Source organism: Cicer arietinum, chromosome 4 (genome assembly GCF_000331145.2).
Source record: "Cicer arietinum cultivar CDC Frontier isolate Library 1 chromosome 4, Cicar.CDCFrontier_v2.0, whole genome shotgun sequence".
NCBI classification, from domain to species: domain Eukaryota; kingdom Viridiplantae; phylum Streptophyta; class Magnoliopsida; order Fabales; family Fabaceae; genus Cicer; species Cicer arietinum.
In genome coordinates this window covers 58073353-58090208 of record NC_021163.2, presented here as the reverse complement: position 1 = coordinate 58090208, position 16856 = coordinate 58073353, and the positions used below count along the sequence as shown (strand labels likewise).

Below are 16856 nucleotides of genomic sequence, written 5' to 3'. Positions count from 1 at the left end.
TTAATATATTGTATACTACCTTTTTTTATGTATAATGTATGATTTTAGAACATAGCTTCAGTTTTTTTCAATACAACCCCTTTATTAAATAATTGTCCCATATAAATATTAGTTCAACCCATTAAATATTCTTGTAATTTTTTTTTTTTTTTTTTTTTTTTTTTTTATGTACCTTCAAAATATTGAATTTTTCTGACAAACGATTCTCCATTCTAACTGTTATGAAAAACACAACCAAGCTAACATTTCACCTCCTACCTAATTGAGGCAAATCCGTAAGATACCATCTCAATTAAAACTGGCTCAATGGATTTGATATTCAAAATATGGTTATCTCTTGACATTCTAAAATATCACAATTTGAAGTTAGGTTTGACTTCAAACGATTACAACTCCTTCCTATTTTCCCGGAAAAAGAATATAAAGTATCTGAAAAAGGAAAGTCACATACATTAGATAGTTCCAAAAGCTCCTTTACCTTAAAATAGCTTTCCCACTGAAATAGGGCTGCTCCAGAATCATAATCATTGCAAGAACCGATATGTACAATCTGCAAGTGACCACAGCCACTGAACTTAAGTTTCCAAAGAACCTTATTTTTTTATTGAGAGAGAAGTAAATAAAGGGCAAAGAAAAAACTGACCCCCCAAAAGTCAGGAAGCTTTGTGCCATCAGGCCAAATGAACATCAAACTTTTTATTGACATAAAGGCATATCTAGATCAAAGTAAACAACTAATAGCTACAGAATCATATACCTGCTTCAGATGTTCAACAAACTTAGGTGAATACATATCAACAATAATCAGGCACAACAGAAGTGTTTGCAGTATGTGCTTCCAAGACAGCCAGCTGCTCGTCAGAATGCTTGTCCCGTGTTTGATGGGGTAGGAGAACAATATTAAACAAAATATATGCCTATCATGTAGAATGACTTCACAGGAGCAAATGCATATTTTGAAAAATGAAATGTGGTAAAAAAAATAGTGATGTGATTACCAAAGTCAAATAAGCAGCAAACAGAATGCTAGCATTTACAATTACTAGAAAGTGAATGGTTTTACAAAAGCACAACAGAAGAATAAGACTTGGGAACACAATACTGCAAAAAACCAGATGAACCTCGTTCACATTTAATAAGACAGACCAACATGAAAAATCTGAAATTAAATTGCACGTAGCTACAGCAATGTTTTTTCTCACTAGGTCGGACAGCTATATATAGATAAAACATCGAGTGTGTGTTGTCAAAATTCAAAACCAAGTTTAATGGAAATAAATATACAAATAAAATCATCACAAAAATAAAAAAGCATAGTTTGATTACAAAAGTTGAGTTGCATACTGCGGCAAGACTATACCACTGTTTACCATCTTTAAAGTTCAAATTCAGTATCCAAGAGGCCAGAAGTAGTTTTAACTTTTAAGTCAAGAGGAAAGGAGATGAGAAAAAAAGGTCCAAAGTACAAGGATGCAGAGCTCAAAATGTCCAGTGCCCACACTGGAAAATTATAGTAGCACATTTACAAAATACCATCAATAAACAAACCTAATCTGCGCAACTGCTTCCACATTAAATATTGTTCAAACCCCTACAAACTTTCTATCAAGACTCATCCAGATGGACAAAAATGATCTAAAATTGCTCATAAGCATAAACACTTTGATACATTTGACATACAGCGCACAGATATTGCATCATATCATAATTGATTATGGCCATAATGAAAGGTTATGCATACATAGGGCTTTGTTCAGTAAACTTGTCAGAGAGGATCTTCAGTTCCAAAACTAGCAGATGTAAGAGGAGGTGTGACATGAGAAGTCAAAATTATGTCAGCTGAATCTCTGAAAGCTTCACGGCTTATGAAACTGTTCTTCCATAACAGATAGATGCAATATAGAGGTTCTTTGACCATTTCTCCTGCATGAGTAACATGACAAATATAAGCATTCAGATCACAGAGGACAATGGATACAGCACAATCAACTGCAGTATTTACCTTGACATGAGTACTAGGAAAGTCAGATGTGCGGAGCGTTTCTTGAGTTTCATCAGCCGGTTTTCTTCTTGGAATACTAAGAACAAAAGCAGCCTGGTCATAAGTAGCAGCAGTTGAAGTGATGCGGTAACCATTGTCCCACCTTCGATGAATACCTTCGCTAGGATACAGGAAATCAAGCTCCACAACCTGGAATGAATTTTAGAAGGAAAAATGTCACATATGGTTTAAGCACAACTAAAAATTTAATTTAATTTACTTAAAAAAAAAAATAGTTGAACCTGGTCTGTAAATCCAGCACCACGAGACATAACAATTGCCCATCTACTTCCAGCAGTGGCCATAGCAGTGACGTAAAATCCTTCTTTCCATTTTTTATTAATCCACTTGAATGGAAATGAGTCACTGACCTTATAGGATTGCTGCAAGTATTGAGTCCCTGAAACCAACAGTAGAAGTGAGGGACACAGTCACACAAGAATTAAAATCGACACTTCAAGAAAAAATATGCAAGGACTTAAGAAAAAATAGTCAATTTTTGCAACCAATATACCCGATGCCTTAAGAATACAGCTCAAGGACTTACCTTTCGACATTACAACCAACGAGCTCCCATTAGTAGATCCTGCTATGGCACTAATGTAATAATTTTTTTCCCACTGTTCCATAATCCATTCCTATAAAAAACAGTAGTAGTTACGTTAGTTCTTCAACATGCATTAAGTTCCAATGCAGTAAAGAATACACGATAACAGATCTAGAGTACAGACATGATATATTACTAACACCAAAGACATAATAGCACATATTACTAAGTCTTAAACAAAAACAAAAAAGCAACCTTGTGTAGAAAGTAGGACGAGAGTTCGTAAACTTGTGCACTGAAACCAGTTCCAGCATCCATAATAAGTGCCCAAAGATTAGTACAACAAGCTACACTGCTGATAAATAACCCATCTTCATATCCCTTCTCAATGTGTTGAGGCAACCGCAAATCAGCAACATTGTAATGGTATCTGAACCAAAAATAAATAAATAAACATAAATCTATCATCATTTAAACATTGACCATAAAGAATTATTTAACTTCAATAGAAAACCTTTGTTTCATAGGCCGGCGTGCATTGTACACACTAATCCATTGTGTAGCTGGCATTCCAATTCTGACTTTCTTCTTTGGCTGCTCATCATCATCTTCTTCCATGGTCAATCGTCCTCTCTTCTGTCCAACCTGATATATAAGCTTAACAGCACAAACCCAAAAAAATTAGAAACAAGACTCAGCCCTCTCATCTGTAAACAGTGAATTGTAAATATTAAAGAATTTAGTACCTTCTGTGCACCATCAGTGTTTATGGGCCTAATGTCTGGATTTGGACCAACAATTCCATCGAAAAGTGATATACATTTTGCATAATTTGGTTCTTCTTCAAACTTTAAGTTCACTACATACTCAATAAACTTCCGAAAAGGTGCGGGACAAAGGCAACACATATTTTCTGGCGAGGTGGCCATCTTCTTCTTGCACACAAGAAATCCTTTATTTTCTCCCTGCAGCCAACAATTTTATTAGACCAAAACATGTTTATCTACTATAATCACTAATGTGACTATATTAATTAAAAACAAAGATAACCTGAAATCCTTGCCAAGGTAGCCGTCCACGAAGAAGGAATATTAGTGTGTAAGCAAGAGATTCTAAATCATCTCTTCTGCTACCTGTCCTACCAAGATGAGCATGGACACTAGCATAACGAACTGTTCCCCTGTGGAAAGAATATGGTATGCAACATCAAACAAAAGCCTGGATTTTGCTAAGAAAGTTCACAGTAAATTAGATGTGCAAATAGTTTACCTAAATACATCTGGACGTTGATCATACTCAACATGAAGACCAGTTGAATTATCACGCCAACGGGTTGCTGTGTGGTAAAAGAGGGCAGATTGGATATCAGTTTACAAATAAAGAGAAATTAGGCAAATTCTGAAGTGTAAGTACCAACTTTTATTGGCAAGGTGGGACTATTTACCTAATCCAAGATCAACCAGAAAAAGCTTTTTCTCATCATGAGTTCCCGGAGAGCCAAGCAAAAAGTTCTCGGGTTTTACATCACCATGTACGTATCTGAAAAAAAATGTAAGCAACACAATGACATTCTTCACAACAATGAGGATCAGGAGATCAATATTATCAGACCAGTGAATTGCATCTTTTTTTTTGTTTTAGAATTGAGTTGAGTTGATTGGGCCCACTTAAGGAGGTAAAGTTCTACCAATGCCTATTTTTCTATTAACAAGACACAACGGAGTTCTTGGTTTAACATTCTGCACTATATCCAATATTTTCAGTAAAAGAAAAGGCAGAAATAAATCAAAAGCATGATCAGGAAAAAGAGAATCACCCTCTAGAATGCATTTTCTCTAATATGGAAATAGCCTCGATTGCTATACACGCCACCATTTCAGCAGACATCCTAAAGCCACAAAAGAGAAAATACAGTTACAACAAGCAATATTCACTCCAAGTTCCAACAATAAAAATCAAGACACATTACATTGCTCTATGATTCCAGTACAAGAGATGAACTTACGTGTGTGTCTTGTTATTCCAAACATCCCATAAACTAGGGCCAAGCATATCCATGACCTGCAATACAATTACAGGTTACAAAAAACATCGATATAAACACAAACCCCTACCCCTCTATCAAATATATTTTTCCTTTCACAACACATACCATAATATAGAAATCACCATGCCGTCCCTTGTAATGAACGCGTGGAACACCATGACTACCACCTAATACACTACATACAAAAAAAACTTGATTTTAGCAAACATACAATTGTAACAAATCAGCAGAAAGAAAAAGATAGGCCCCACTCACTTGTAAACCTGCCACTCGTAAGGAGGTCCATAATTACATCCTTTACTACTTTTATGCTCAAACTTCAAAGCTACCTGCAAATTATTCATTGCACAAACAGTGTGAAAAATGAAAAATCTCAATTCAAACCACAACAACTTACACGTGCACGCGAGCGTGCACACACTAAGATCTAGTCTTAGGATTCCTCATTAAATAAAAATGCACTAATGATCTCTTATCTACACTTTTGATTTAAAAATTATTTAAACAATCAGATTATCATAGACCAATCAGTGTTGTCAAAATTGTTGCCATGGAAGATTATGTGCCAGCCACCATAAGCCTCAAAACCGTTACCATAATCTGCCATCTGTTTTGTGACTTTTGTCACTTGTGGATCACAGAAAATAACGGTTTGTTCAAATTTCTGGCGCTATAGCAGCTATTTGCCAAAGCTGTCTACCAATGAAACACTGACATCGATTTTCAATCATATAACATTAATGATTCATTTTTATCATAATTTGGAAGTCATATCTATAGGACTATAATAGAAGTTACCATCACACACACACTAATGTTCTCATACCTCGGGAGCTCCGGCTCCGGCTCCAACACGCCGACCGACATAAACTTGTCCAAACCCTCCCTTCCCAAGCTTCCTATCTATTCTGTACAATGGTGAACCACCTACCTGCACCTGTTAAAAAAAATAAAAACATTTTAATTTACAAAATCTCACAAAAAATATTTAAAAATTATCATGCAAAAGTCGGTTAATTGAAATAGAAAAAAAAATAAAAAATAAATTACTTTTTCGGGAATGGGAGGTGTAGTTCCTTCATCATCGGCTGCCGGAGCTTTATCAGCACTCCGACCACCGCTATCACAGTCATCATCCATAATATCTTGCTTCTTAATATCTCTCGAAACCCTAACCTGAGGCGCGTGATGTTCCTCTTCTTCTTCTTCGTCTTCTACAACTACTACTCGGTTCGTTTCGTTGTTATTGTTTAGACCGAGACGGTTATCGATGATTTCATGATCACGCGCTAAAGCGATCGTGTTGTGATTGCGATTTCTTGCTGGTCTACCTCTTCTACCTCGAGCGGTTTCGGGTTTTGTGATCGGGTTTTGGTTCGGGTTTTGGTTCGGGTTCGGGTTTTGTGTTGTTTTTCTTCTGGTTCGGAGTTGAGGAGGCATATTCTTGTTAAGAGCGGGTTTGCTCCATCATGAGTGTGGGAAGATTCATGGAGCTTCTAGAATGTTCAACGACGGAAACGAAGAAAATTATTTATACGATCTATGGAGAGAGAGAGAGAGAAAGAGTGAGACGCAGAGAGAGAGAGAGAGATGAAGGATTGTTGTTGAGGAGGCCGTAGATCAAAACAGCATCCACCTTTGAAAAATGGTAAAACGAATTTTGCTTATTTATAATAATAATCTATGATATGTTTGGATTATTAAACCTCATTTTACACTATACACAAAAATATCTCATTTTATCAAATTTATTACTAGTTTAATACTAGATCAAATTGAGTTCAAAGTGATTTATATTTTTAAAAATACTCAAATATTGTATGTGATTTCCTATTTAGACAGGTAATGATCTCTTATGAGTGATTTAAATTAATTATTGAGTATTTAAATTAATTATTAATGCAATAAATCTTAATCCCTTGAATATATGCATGATAAAAAGTAATTTATTTGACTGATATAATTATTAAAATTATTTTTTAATGTATAATTGCAAAAAAAAATCTTATCACTTTTGTTTTTTTAGTATAAAAGATATAATAAAGTAGTTGAATTTAAATGATTAATAAATTTTATAATTTGAATTAAAATGATACAAACTCTTAATAAATTTTAATTAATGATGAATCATTTATGAAAATTTAAATTTAAATTTAAACAATTTTTTATTAAATTGTATTTATTTATCGGTTCAACTTGTTATTAATGTAGTTCTTTTCCCTTGAGAAAAATGGGGGATTTTAAACCAAAAAATATATAAGATACATAGTTTAAAATATGACATTGAAAATCTTAAATGACAAGGAGAAAGAAAATTTGCTTTAGAAAAAGAGAATAAAGTTTATGCGACCTTACTTTCATGTGAATGTAGTTTGAAACCAAACTTGATTTGGTAATAGACTTAAGGAGTGCACCATAATAATCTCAAAGTCCATTTACCTACGAAAACGTATTTTTATTGTAAATTTTAATAAGTTGAAATTTATATGTACTCTAACAATAGCAAGTACAAACCTCTAACTCATACACCTATTTTTTTTACTTGTCCAAAATATCTCTTAGTCAAAAATTAGAAATTAATCTTTTAAAATGTGTAGATCAATTTAAGAGACTCACATTTTTTTAACAAATCACGTTTCATAAAATACTTATATCTAAATATTAAAATTTAATTTGAACGTATGTCTAAAATATTTCATAGTAAACAAATTAAATTCTTTTAATTTTTATACAATAATTTCCCTATTTTAATTTTATTTATACTTATATTTTTTCTTATTATATTTATATTTACTTCTTACAACATATATTGATTGTAATATGTATGGGTCGTCCTAATCAACTTGGCGGTCCAATTTAACATAACATGTATATTACTGAAACTTATTTAAAATTGTGTCAAACTCATTCCAATTCAATTAAATATAAATGTTTTAGTTTGAGTGACATGTTCAAAATTTTAATCGTTTTGAACCCGACTTAATGGTCGGTCATTAAATTTTTCCATTGTTTGTTTGTATTTGTTTTCAATTTCAATCTCAATATATTGCTTGTGTATATAATGTGTGTTTGAGTTTTGTTATGCATATTTGTGTCTGAAATTATCATTTTTGGAATGTTCAAGTACAAAAAGTATTTTAATAATTATAATTTTTTAGATTAAAAAAACTATTTATTCGGTTAAGATTGTGAGCCCCGATCCAATCTACCATATTGATCTTCAGATTTTAGAACACACTTTTAATTATGTTGTGTTTGATTTTAGAACTAATTGCAGATTAAAAAAGAACGAGGGGTGAGATTTTGAACAAAATGGTCACGGGTGTGTTTTTAAACTCAAATTGTGATAGACAAGTGTGCCAATTGAAGTACTCTTCTATTTTCAATGTTAGACACTTACTAGACATAAAACTCATTTCATAAATATATTTTAGTTTTTTAAAGCCATAAAAATAAAAAAAGTGTTTCATACATAGAACAGACAATGCATCTTGATCGAACCAGGCATCAACTGCTTTAAACATCTCAAATACATATTTAATAACTGAATTGTATAAAATAGGCTCTTCCACCGGTGATGCTCATAGACCCTTATTAAACACTAACATGAAATCATTTAAATCCAATAATAGCCTCAAATTTTATCTAGACTTAGTGGCTAAGTTCAAATGATTTTGTTGCAACAATTTTTGTAGCAACCGTCTTTGTGTCAGTCAATTCTCTTTAGTTCATCTAATTCAATTATATCTATTCATCTAAGTAGTTGCATTAGTTAAATCTGTCTTAATTTATTTATTTTGGATTAAACTAATCATGAAAAAACAAATCATTTTTAGTTAATTTTAATTCAACCAATTGATCAATACTTTTACTTAACGAAATGGTCAGATACATGGTCTGATTCTGATTATTTTTTTTTCTTTTTCTGATAACAGATTTACGTTTAATATTAATATGATAAAAAGAATAACAACTATATATTTATATTATATTATAATTAAAGTGAAATATGAAACAAGTAAATTTTTAATATATACATATATAGAGAGTTTGTTAATTAACACTAACTCATTTTTTAATGGGGTTAAGCGACAACTTACATCGTAATGATTATTTGACAATTTTTTTTATTATACCACTCATTTTCTAATTGAGATAAATTATGAAACTACACCTCAAGAAGTATGTCACAAATTTGTAGTTATAACTTATTTTACACCGGTTAAAAATAAGTGAATGTAAATTAGTAAATCCTTGTATTATACATTCAATTCAATGATGTAACATAATTATTATAGGTTAAATCTTCTCCATTATTCACTTTCTTCGTTTCTTCTATCATTAAAGTTTTTGTTGTATAAACCCACATGTTACATGATGACTGACTAGGTGGCGGTCAAGTCAATATCATATCTCCAAATCAAATTTCTATAATACAACCAAAATCCTTTTCAATAAATGATGTGAAAAACATCTTGACACATTGTTCTTCATTTTAATTTATATACACTAGTTAGTATAAATATTTTTTATATTGTTGATCAATCACAATTATTATATCATTCAAAATATTTAATTTTAACTATAATTACTTCTAAATCATATATACGAGGGATTGCAATTTATCAATGGAGATTTTGAGCATAGGATGCTGTAAAAAATAGGATGTTGAGATTGACTCATGGCACCGAGTGATGCTTAGTTACATATTATAAAAAATATTTTAACTTCGAAAGCATATATACAAGTAATTGTAATTTATTAACAGTCTAAAACATAAACTTTTTACATTGTTCGATGGAGATCTTGACAATAGGATACTATAAAGAATAGGATGTTGAGATTGACTCGCGACACGGATACAAATTTATATGACATCGACATGTTCTAATGAAAATTATGTTAATTTTAACCAATCAAATCAAATATTATTAAAAAAAATATAATATTAGAAAGTGTATTAAAAGATATTTTGTTAGCACTCATTGCATAATTAAGGCAGCAATTCCATTTTTGATGGATGGAAATGAGGATAGCACCACCATCCAGGTGAACAATATGGACAGTACCAGTAGCTATGGTACTGACTTTTCTCCAAACATATGTACTTCTAGATCCAGCACCATACCACCATAAAATAATGTTTTCGACTGTTACCACGCCCTCCCTCTTACACTTTTTTCTTTCATTTGTCAAAGTTATTTCTTTTTCAAAATGTATGTATATTCTAATAAAATTAGATGTTACCCTATTACAGATTGTTAAAAGAAAATTAAATGGCATTGTTTGTTTCTCTCCAAATCGGTGCCAGATGCCACTACTAGTAATACTAGTAATAAATAGAGTCCAGAGACTGAATTTCAGGCAACAATGTGCACCATTATATCCTATAACCAACAAATAAATCTCTCAATAATTACAATATTAGAAGGGACAAAGAAGGTACCAAATCAGCATAGAGCGGCAGAGCAATTACCTATTTACCATTGATATATTCAAGAAGGTGCCGATCAAGCTCAAAATGTCGAGAAAGAAGTCCCTGCAGTTTATAATCAATACGGTATGGTTAAACTATAGATCAGAGCTACAATTAATGGAGTAATGCTCAAGTGTGTCACCCTACCCCATGTAAGAATAATTTTTTTAAAGTCAAAGGTCACTTTGACCAACTGGCTTTTATCAAACAAACAAATCCAGATTTTTTAAGTGAATAGCTCATTTTAGTCTAGAGTAATATTAACTTATTAATCATTAATGAACAAACCAATGATTGATAGATATTACATACATATACATAACAAATCACGTGTGCCAAGATATCAAACATTGATTTTCTCATTTAATTTTCTACTTGCTTTCGAGGAGCTAAACCCGACAACTAATGGGTAATCCACTCTATATTCAAAATAACACCTTAAAACAAAATCCTACTTTCGGAACATACCTTTGTAATCGTAGGGTTGAAAAACGTTGTTTCGGAACCCAACTCTGGAAAGCGCGCAACTTCAGCAGCATTGTCAAATAAGATAAATGTTGGAAGCTGACCCATGCTTCCTGATAATAAAAAAACTTTACATTACTTGAATATTTCAACAACTATAACAAAAGGAACTTAGTAGTAAACTAGAAATAAATTACTTTCACAAAGGAAATAAGGAAAACATTTATATATTACAATTAAGAGATATTCCAAATTTTCAGCAGCATTGTCAAATAAGATAAATGTTGGAAGCTGACCCATGCTTCCTGATAATAAAAAAACTTTACATTACTTGAATATTTCAACAACTATAACAAAAGGAACTTAGTAGTAAACTAGAAATAAATTACTTTCACAAAGGAAATAAGGAAAACATTTATATATTACCACTAAGAGATATTCCAAATTTTTCAGCTGCATTGGGAAAGAGTCCAAGATCAACTATTCCAAATGATAAAATTTTGCTTGAATATCTGTCAGAGACACGAACACACAGACATTGTCAAATGCAGTTTATGACAGCAGTTTTTCAAGAAATTGCTGGACATGAACTTTTTACCATCACAGTCGACTAGGTGCACATAGTATGTACGCAGTAGAACAATTTACCTACTCCAATATTCTTGTTAGGTTATGTGGTTTTGTTTTTTCCCCAAGCAAAACAATGGAAGAACAACAAAATTGAATTGTATTTGAAGGTGAAACCTATTTGAAATATAATTAGTTACGGATTGTTAGTAAGTTTTTTACTAATTTGTTAGTCTATATAAACACCTGATGTAATCACTTTTTTTCTCTACTATGACTTCTATCAAGTTTTGTAACATATACGGCCATAACATCTTATTGGAAGAATATGATCTGTTTACATTCCGCGGAGAAGGAAAATAAATGAAAAATAAACAAGCAAAAAGAATAAGAAAAAAATGGAATGCAGTAGAACGTATTAGATTTAAGCATTTCATATTTTCATTTACAATTAAAGCCATAAGGAAACATGGAAATGTGTTTGATAGGTTTTAATGAAAGCCTTTCTCTGAGGAAACGTTTCTTTAAATCGGGCCAAATCTGAATATGAGAATGCTTGTCTCTATCAACTTGGAAGTTGAAAATGTCTTAGCAACTATGTATTAAAATGGTAATCAAATTTGTTTTCTACAGTTCAAATTTAAAAAATTGAAAACACAAATATGTTTCTATAACCAATCAGATTTCTTTATGTTTGGACAACTTCTGTTATACCTATTTGATTAAAGGCATCAAAACTAACCACCCCTATTTGATTAAAGGCATAAAAGCTACCATATCAGGCGTGGAAGTACAAGAACCCAAGTTTGCACAATAAACAGAAGCTCTTGCACTAATTTTCTATTTATTGAAGGGAGTATTAATAGTTCAAAAGAAAGTCAAGAAGCAGCATACGTAATTGAGAGCTCAGGAAACTGTTGACTTGAGCGAATGCAAGCAGAAGAATAAGAAGCACTGAATTCAACCTGCAACCTCAAAGAAGAATAAATAAAACCAGTGGATAAAGAAAGAAATCTAAAATATAAACAATAACATGGCATTATAGCAACACTTCATAGACTTCTGATATTAACTTTTAATCTTTCGAAATTGATAGCATTATAATTTTCATTCAGCGCAGGTTTAAACATAGTCCCATTAAGAAAAATTTGGAGTTATATTCATTAGATATGATTCACAATGGAGTACTGTAACGTTGTTTGGTCTTTGTAGCTGACCCATCAAGTAAAAAAACATTAATTGTTCTTGTGTGTAAATAGAGTTATTGATCAACCTTATGTTTCCTTCAGGTTACGGTCATTGTGTGTTCACTGAACTAACATACGTGGCATATCCTTTAGTGAAAGATTCAGAAAGGAATTCCATTCAATTCAGTACTTACCAGCCAAAATCTTGTAGTGTTGCCCTCTGTTAGCAGGCTTTCCAACAGCAATGGTGTTAGCTTGCTACAAGTACCTTGAAGAATTAATTAAATAAAACCAGAATTTTATCAGATGATCAAATTATAATAAACCAAGGGATTCTCGTTGTTTCCATGATACCTTCAAGGCTTGAACTGTGAAGCTTGAATCATAATATAACAAAAGCATAAAGGAAAAGAACCTAAATCCAACTAACAATACCTAGTCCTTCGGATGGAGGTTGCTGTGTCAGCACATGTATCACTGCAATACAGAACATAACCATAAATATGCATATATATTATTTGAGTGGTTGAATCTCGTGGTCTGTAATTAATTTTAGCAGATATCCAATGCACATATCGGGTTTATTGTCAAAATAGAATGCAAACAAAATCAATTTTACAATTTTGAAAATGGCATTTTTAATATCATAATAGAGAAAAATATATTACATTATATGTTTACTATAACAAAAGAATTTATTTCGTGGTTGATGAATGATGATGCATACTTTTATATAATTGTAGGAGAAAGTAACAAGGTGTAAGAAAAATGCAAATTCTACACCAAATATATATTCAGTGCTTAAAAAGCTTAAAATAAGATGAAACTACCCACCTAAAAATACAAGAATATACCAAACGGCTATGCGGCGATCCATTGTAAAGGTAAGGGCAAAAAGACAAATCTGGACATATTAAAATAAGATATAAAAACTGAGAAGTGCCATGTAGACTTAGAAAGAGATAAAACTAAACCATAGCAAAAAAGGGATTTGACACATGAAACTCATTAATTACTTGATCAAGACTGTGCAAATGCTAGTAACAAATTGAAGTAAGAAAATCACCACAATGTATAATGCATAGTCAATAGATACTTATTTATACTAAAGACATCATAGTGGCATATCTCCAAAAGTTTCGCAAATGCATCAATGATTATCACCTTGGCAAGGAAAAGTGCATCAGCTATGAAGGCTTCCCATGTATCTTCTCTCACACCCTGCAACAAAGAAAAATGAGAAAATGGAATACACGCATGTAAATGTCCAAAGTTGTATGTTGGCAGTATGTGAGAACAGTTGTGGAATCATAATCACAAGAAATTGACAATCAAGCCAGATCAGGATGGCTTTTACATGCAAAATATTGACAATCTAGCCAAATCAGAGTGACAATTACTTGCATCACATAAGAATGTGGGCAGAACATTTTGGCTCAAGAATGTGGACAGGATATTTTTGCTCGTTCTAGTTTTTTAACTCAAGAATGTGGACAGAATATTTTGGCTAAAACGTAAAAAGCAAAAAAAGTAACTTTGTGCAATTCCTATTTAATATGAAAAACACTTTCATCAAGAAAACTGCCAAAAGGGTAATGTAAATGTTCCCCAGCTTTTTCGTAGTAACATTAATTTCACAGGTGAAAAGTAGAACGAGCAAAAATACCTAAAGCCTTTTTCCACTATGTGGGGTCAATGGTCAACGACTCCGTGATATCCAATTATAAATAGTTTATAAAGACAACTCTTTTAAATCCAAATCTTTTTTTTATGGTTTGATCTGTAGTTTTCCTTAATCTTCCCCTATCTAATTATTGGACTAAATATCATTAACATTCAACAAAGTTCGAAACTGATTGTCAATGGCTTAACATAACTATCGTCTTTCACTTGAGCTTGGTAACCAGCTATGTTATGAATTGTATAGCCTTCCCTTAAAAATAAGAATTGTAGCCTGCACTTCGCATTTGTCTTTTGCTTTCTATACAAGAATGCAGAGAAATGTTTTTAAAGCAAAGCCAGAAGTATCTATATGCAACAAGAAAGCACATATATAACACAAGATAACATATAATATGAGATACAACAAAGATAAGTGAATAAAAGTTAATAAAGCAATTTAAATTGACACATCAACATACAATTATAAAATTATCGTGCTTATAAAAAAATTATGAAATTAATATTAAAACACAATCCATACATAATGGTTACCATCTATATAGCACTCACACTTCAAATTGAAGACCTATCTCGTGTCCAACATATGTGAGTATCTAGCACATGTAAACTATACTTTTTGGAACCGAATTAATTCTTTATGAACCGAACCTTACCAAACCATTATTAATTGATACTAGGACTATTAAAAATTCAAAATCAAACGGAACTGAATATTTAGAAGGTTTTAAAAACCAAACCAACTGTTAATCCAAACTATGACAGATAGTTCACGAACCGAACCGAACTAATACAGTTCATTAACATTAACAATCCACTACATTTCAATTTTATCATTCGGTTTTTGATTCTCTATGGACAGCCCTAACTGTCACTGTGGTGCTATGTAGCATTGATGCCTCAGATTGAAGGTGTTGCCGGTGTCCGATCCTGACATTACACCATGTGGATATATTCAATTTTCTCAAACTACTATCGGTGCAACGTGTCAGTGCTTCATCGCCGTATATGTGTTAGTGCTTCGTAGTTTACCATTCCTACTTCGGTCATACATAAATTTCATTAATTAACGCAATGGTTCAGTTCGCATTAAAACAACTAAAAATTTATTCACCGATACTCAATTTTTAAATATATTACAGTGTTCATTGAATTCGAAAATTTAAAACAAATTCGATCTGATTTGAACAGAACGTACCTTGATGAAAGCCAAAATGGCGAAAACTAACACCGTTAGTATTTCCTGAAAATGAAATTCACATACGTAATATAAGAGAGAGAATAATAGATAACCGATCTACGAGCGAGCGATAGAGAGAGAGAGAGAGAGAGAGAGAGAGAGAGAGTTACGCGACGAAGGAGATTTAGGATTAGGTGAGGCTCTAAGACTTGTATAGCGGAGCATCGAATAACTAAATAGGAGAAAAATGTTAAGAAATGAAAAAGGTAGTGAGGTTCTGAAACCATTTGATTCATCCATTTCAACACTGGAACGTTACTGCCACTACTACTTTCCTTCGACATCTCGTTCGTTCGATTGGTAACTTCTTCGTTCAGATCTGAATTCACCTTCTTTCTTTATTTCAATACATACAGGCAAAATTTCTTGCTTCTATCTAGTTTTCTTTTCCAAACCATGGTTGCTCGCTAGAAAATATTATTTCTGTTGCAAGCGAAATTATTTTTGCTTTTGGGCTACCCTATGGGCCTGAACCTTCAAGTACACTGTGGGCTTTCATTTCGGCATCTTTTATTGTATTACTTTATTCACCACCACGTTTCTTAAACACGCACCCTCTTTAGTCGACAAAAGTAAGAAATGACTTAATAAGATGAATACTTTTACTGTATCTTTATTTTTAACAGTAAAAATATTAGTAACTATTTTATATAGATAGTGAAGTATAATGATTTAAGAATAATTAACATTGATTCAAAACCAAAAAAGAATAATAAACATTTTTTATTTGAGAGCAAGATTTATTCTGGTATCAGTTTGAGTTTGCAAGATTGGAGAAAGAAAAAAAAAAGTAATGTTATATTAAAGAGAAAAAATGACATTAAATATGATTTTTCTCTCTCTAAAATATGAAATAGAGGGATTACTTTGCAATACATAATAAAATAATTTGAAAATAATTTATGTATAGTTTCAAATGAAACATGTAAACGAAGGAAGATCTGTTTTTCTTGCTTAATATTAATATAAACCCCTTCTTTAAATATTAATTTTGTGGAAATTTAATATAAAATTTTATTCTATATCTCACTTTAGACTTATACCCCCACAATTTTATGAAAATGTCAAAAATATTTTCAATTTTTTATTTATTACTATTTTATCAAATACAAAGTCAATTTTTTTTATCATTTCATCATTTTTGGAATCTGTAAAAAAGATTTTCGAAGGTAAAAGTTTTTCGATAGGTAAAATTTTTTCGATATAGAAGGTTTTTACCAGAAAACTCAAAAAAAGATTTCTGGTATAGAATGAAAAAATGTGTATTACCACTTCAAGTTTGCCGGTACATAAGGTGTTTTCGGAAAATTTCAAAGACACTTTATTATTATTATTATTTGAATTTTATTAATTTCTATAAATGTTAGTAGATGTGGGGGTAAACCGTTACTATTATTGGATAAAACATGCGTCGATACTACAAACATTTTTGACATAGATCAGGTATGAATAATTATATTTAATATTAATATTATAAAAATATATTATTGTGATTAATTATAATTTATTTTATATTTTATTTTAGATATTTGACACAAGGGAAACTGTTGGGAATTATGCTAAAGAAATCAATATAAAGGAAGTTATTGTTATCATCAGAAAATCA

General features: G+C 31.6%; 2 protein-coding genes across 2 annotated transcripts; both read right to left on the bottom strand.

The window, feature by feature from the left end:
- Positions 1-1410: 1410 nt before the first annotated feature.
- Positions 1411-6291, bottom strand: LOC101501497 (casein kinase 1-like protein HD16). The gene is made up of 16 exons (XM_012715203.3): positions 5686-6291; positions 5462-5572; positions 4891-4964; positions 4741-4810; positions 4594-4649; positions 4405-4476; positions 4033-4127; positions 3858-3924; positions 3639-3768; positions 3335-3553; positions 3103-3245; positions 2844-3018; positions 2589-2679; positions 2284-2441; positions 2003-2191; positions 1411-1923 (listed from the first exon to the last, which is right to left on the bottom strand). Exons 1-16 carry the CDS (start codon positions 6073-6075, stop codon positions 1864-1866), a joined length of 2100 nt encoding a protein of 699 aa, XP_012570657.1. The 5' UTR covers positions 6076-6291; the 3' UTR covers positions 1411-1863.
- A 3304-nt stretch (positions 6292-9595) lies between these two features.
- Positions 9596-15671, bottom strand: LOC101494686 (uncharacterized). The gene is made up of 11 exons (XM_012715182.3): positions 15361-15671; positions 15209-15253; positions 13495-13551; positions 13165-13234; positions 12766-12807; positions 12525-12598; positions 12038-12108; positions 11003-11088; positions 10580-10689; positions 10112-10174; positions 9596-10022 (listed from the first exon to the last, which is right to left on the bottom strand). The coding sequence occupies exons 1-10, from the start codon at positions 15532-15534 to the stop codon at positions 10112-10114; spliced, it is 792 nt and encodes a 263-aa protein (XP_012570636.1). The 5' UTR covers positions 15535-15671; the 3' UTR covers positions 9596-10022.
- Between the last annotated feature and the right edge of the window lie 1185 nt (positions 15672-16856).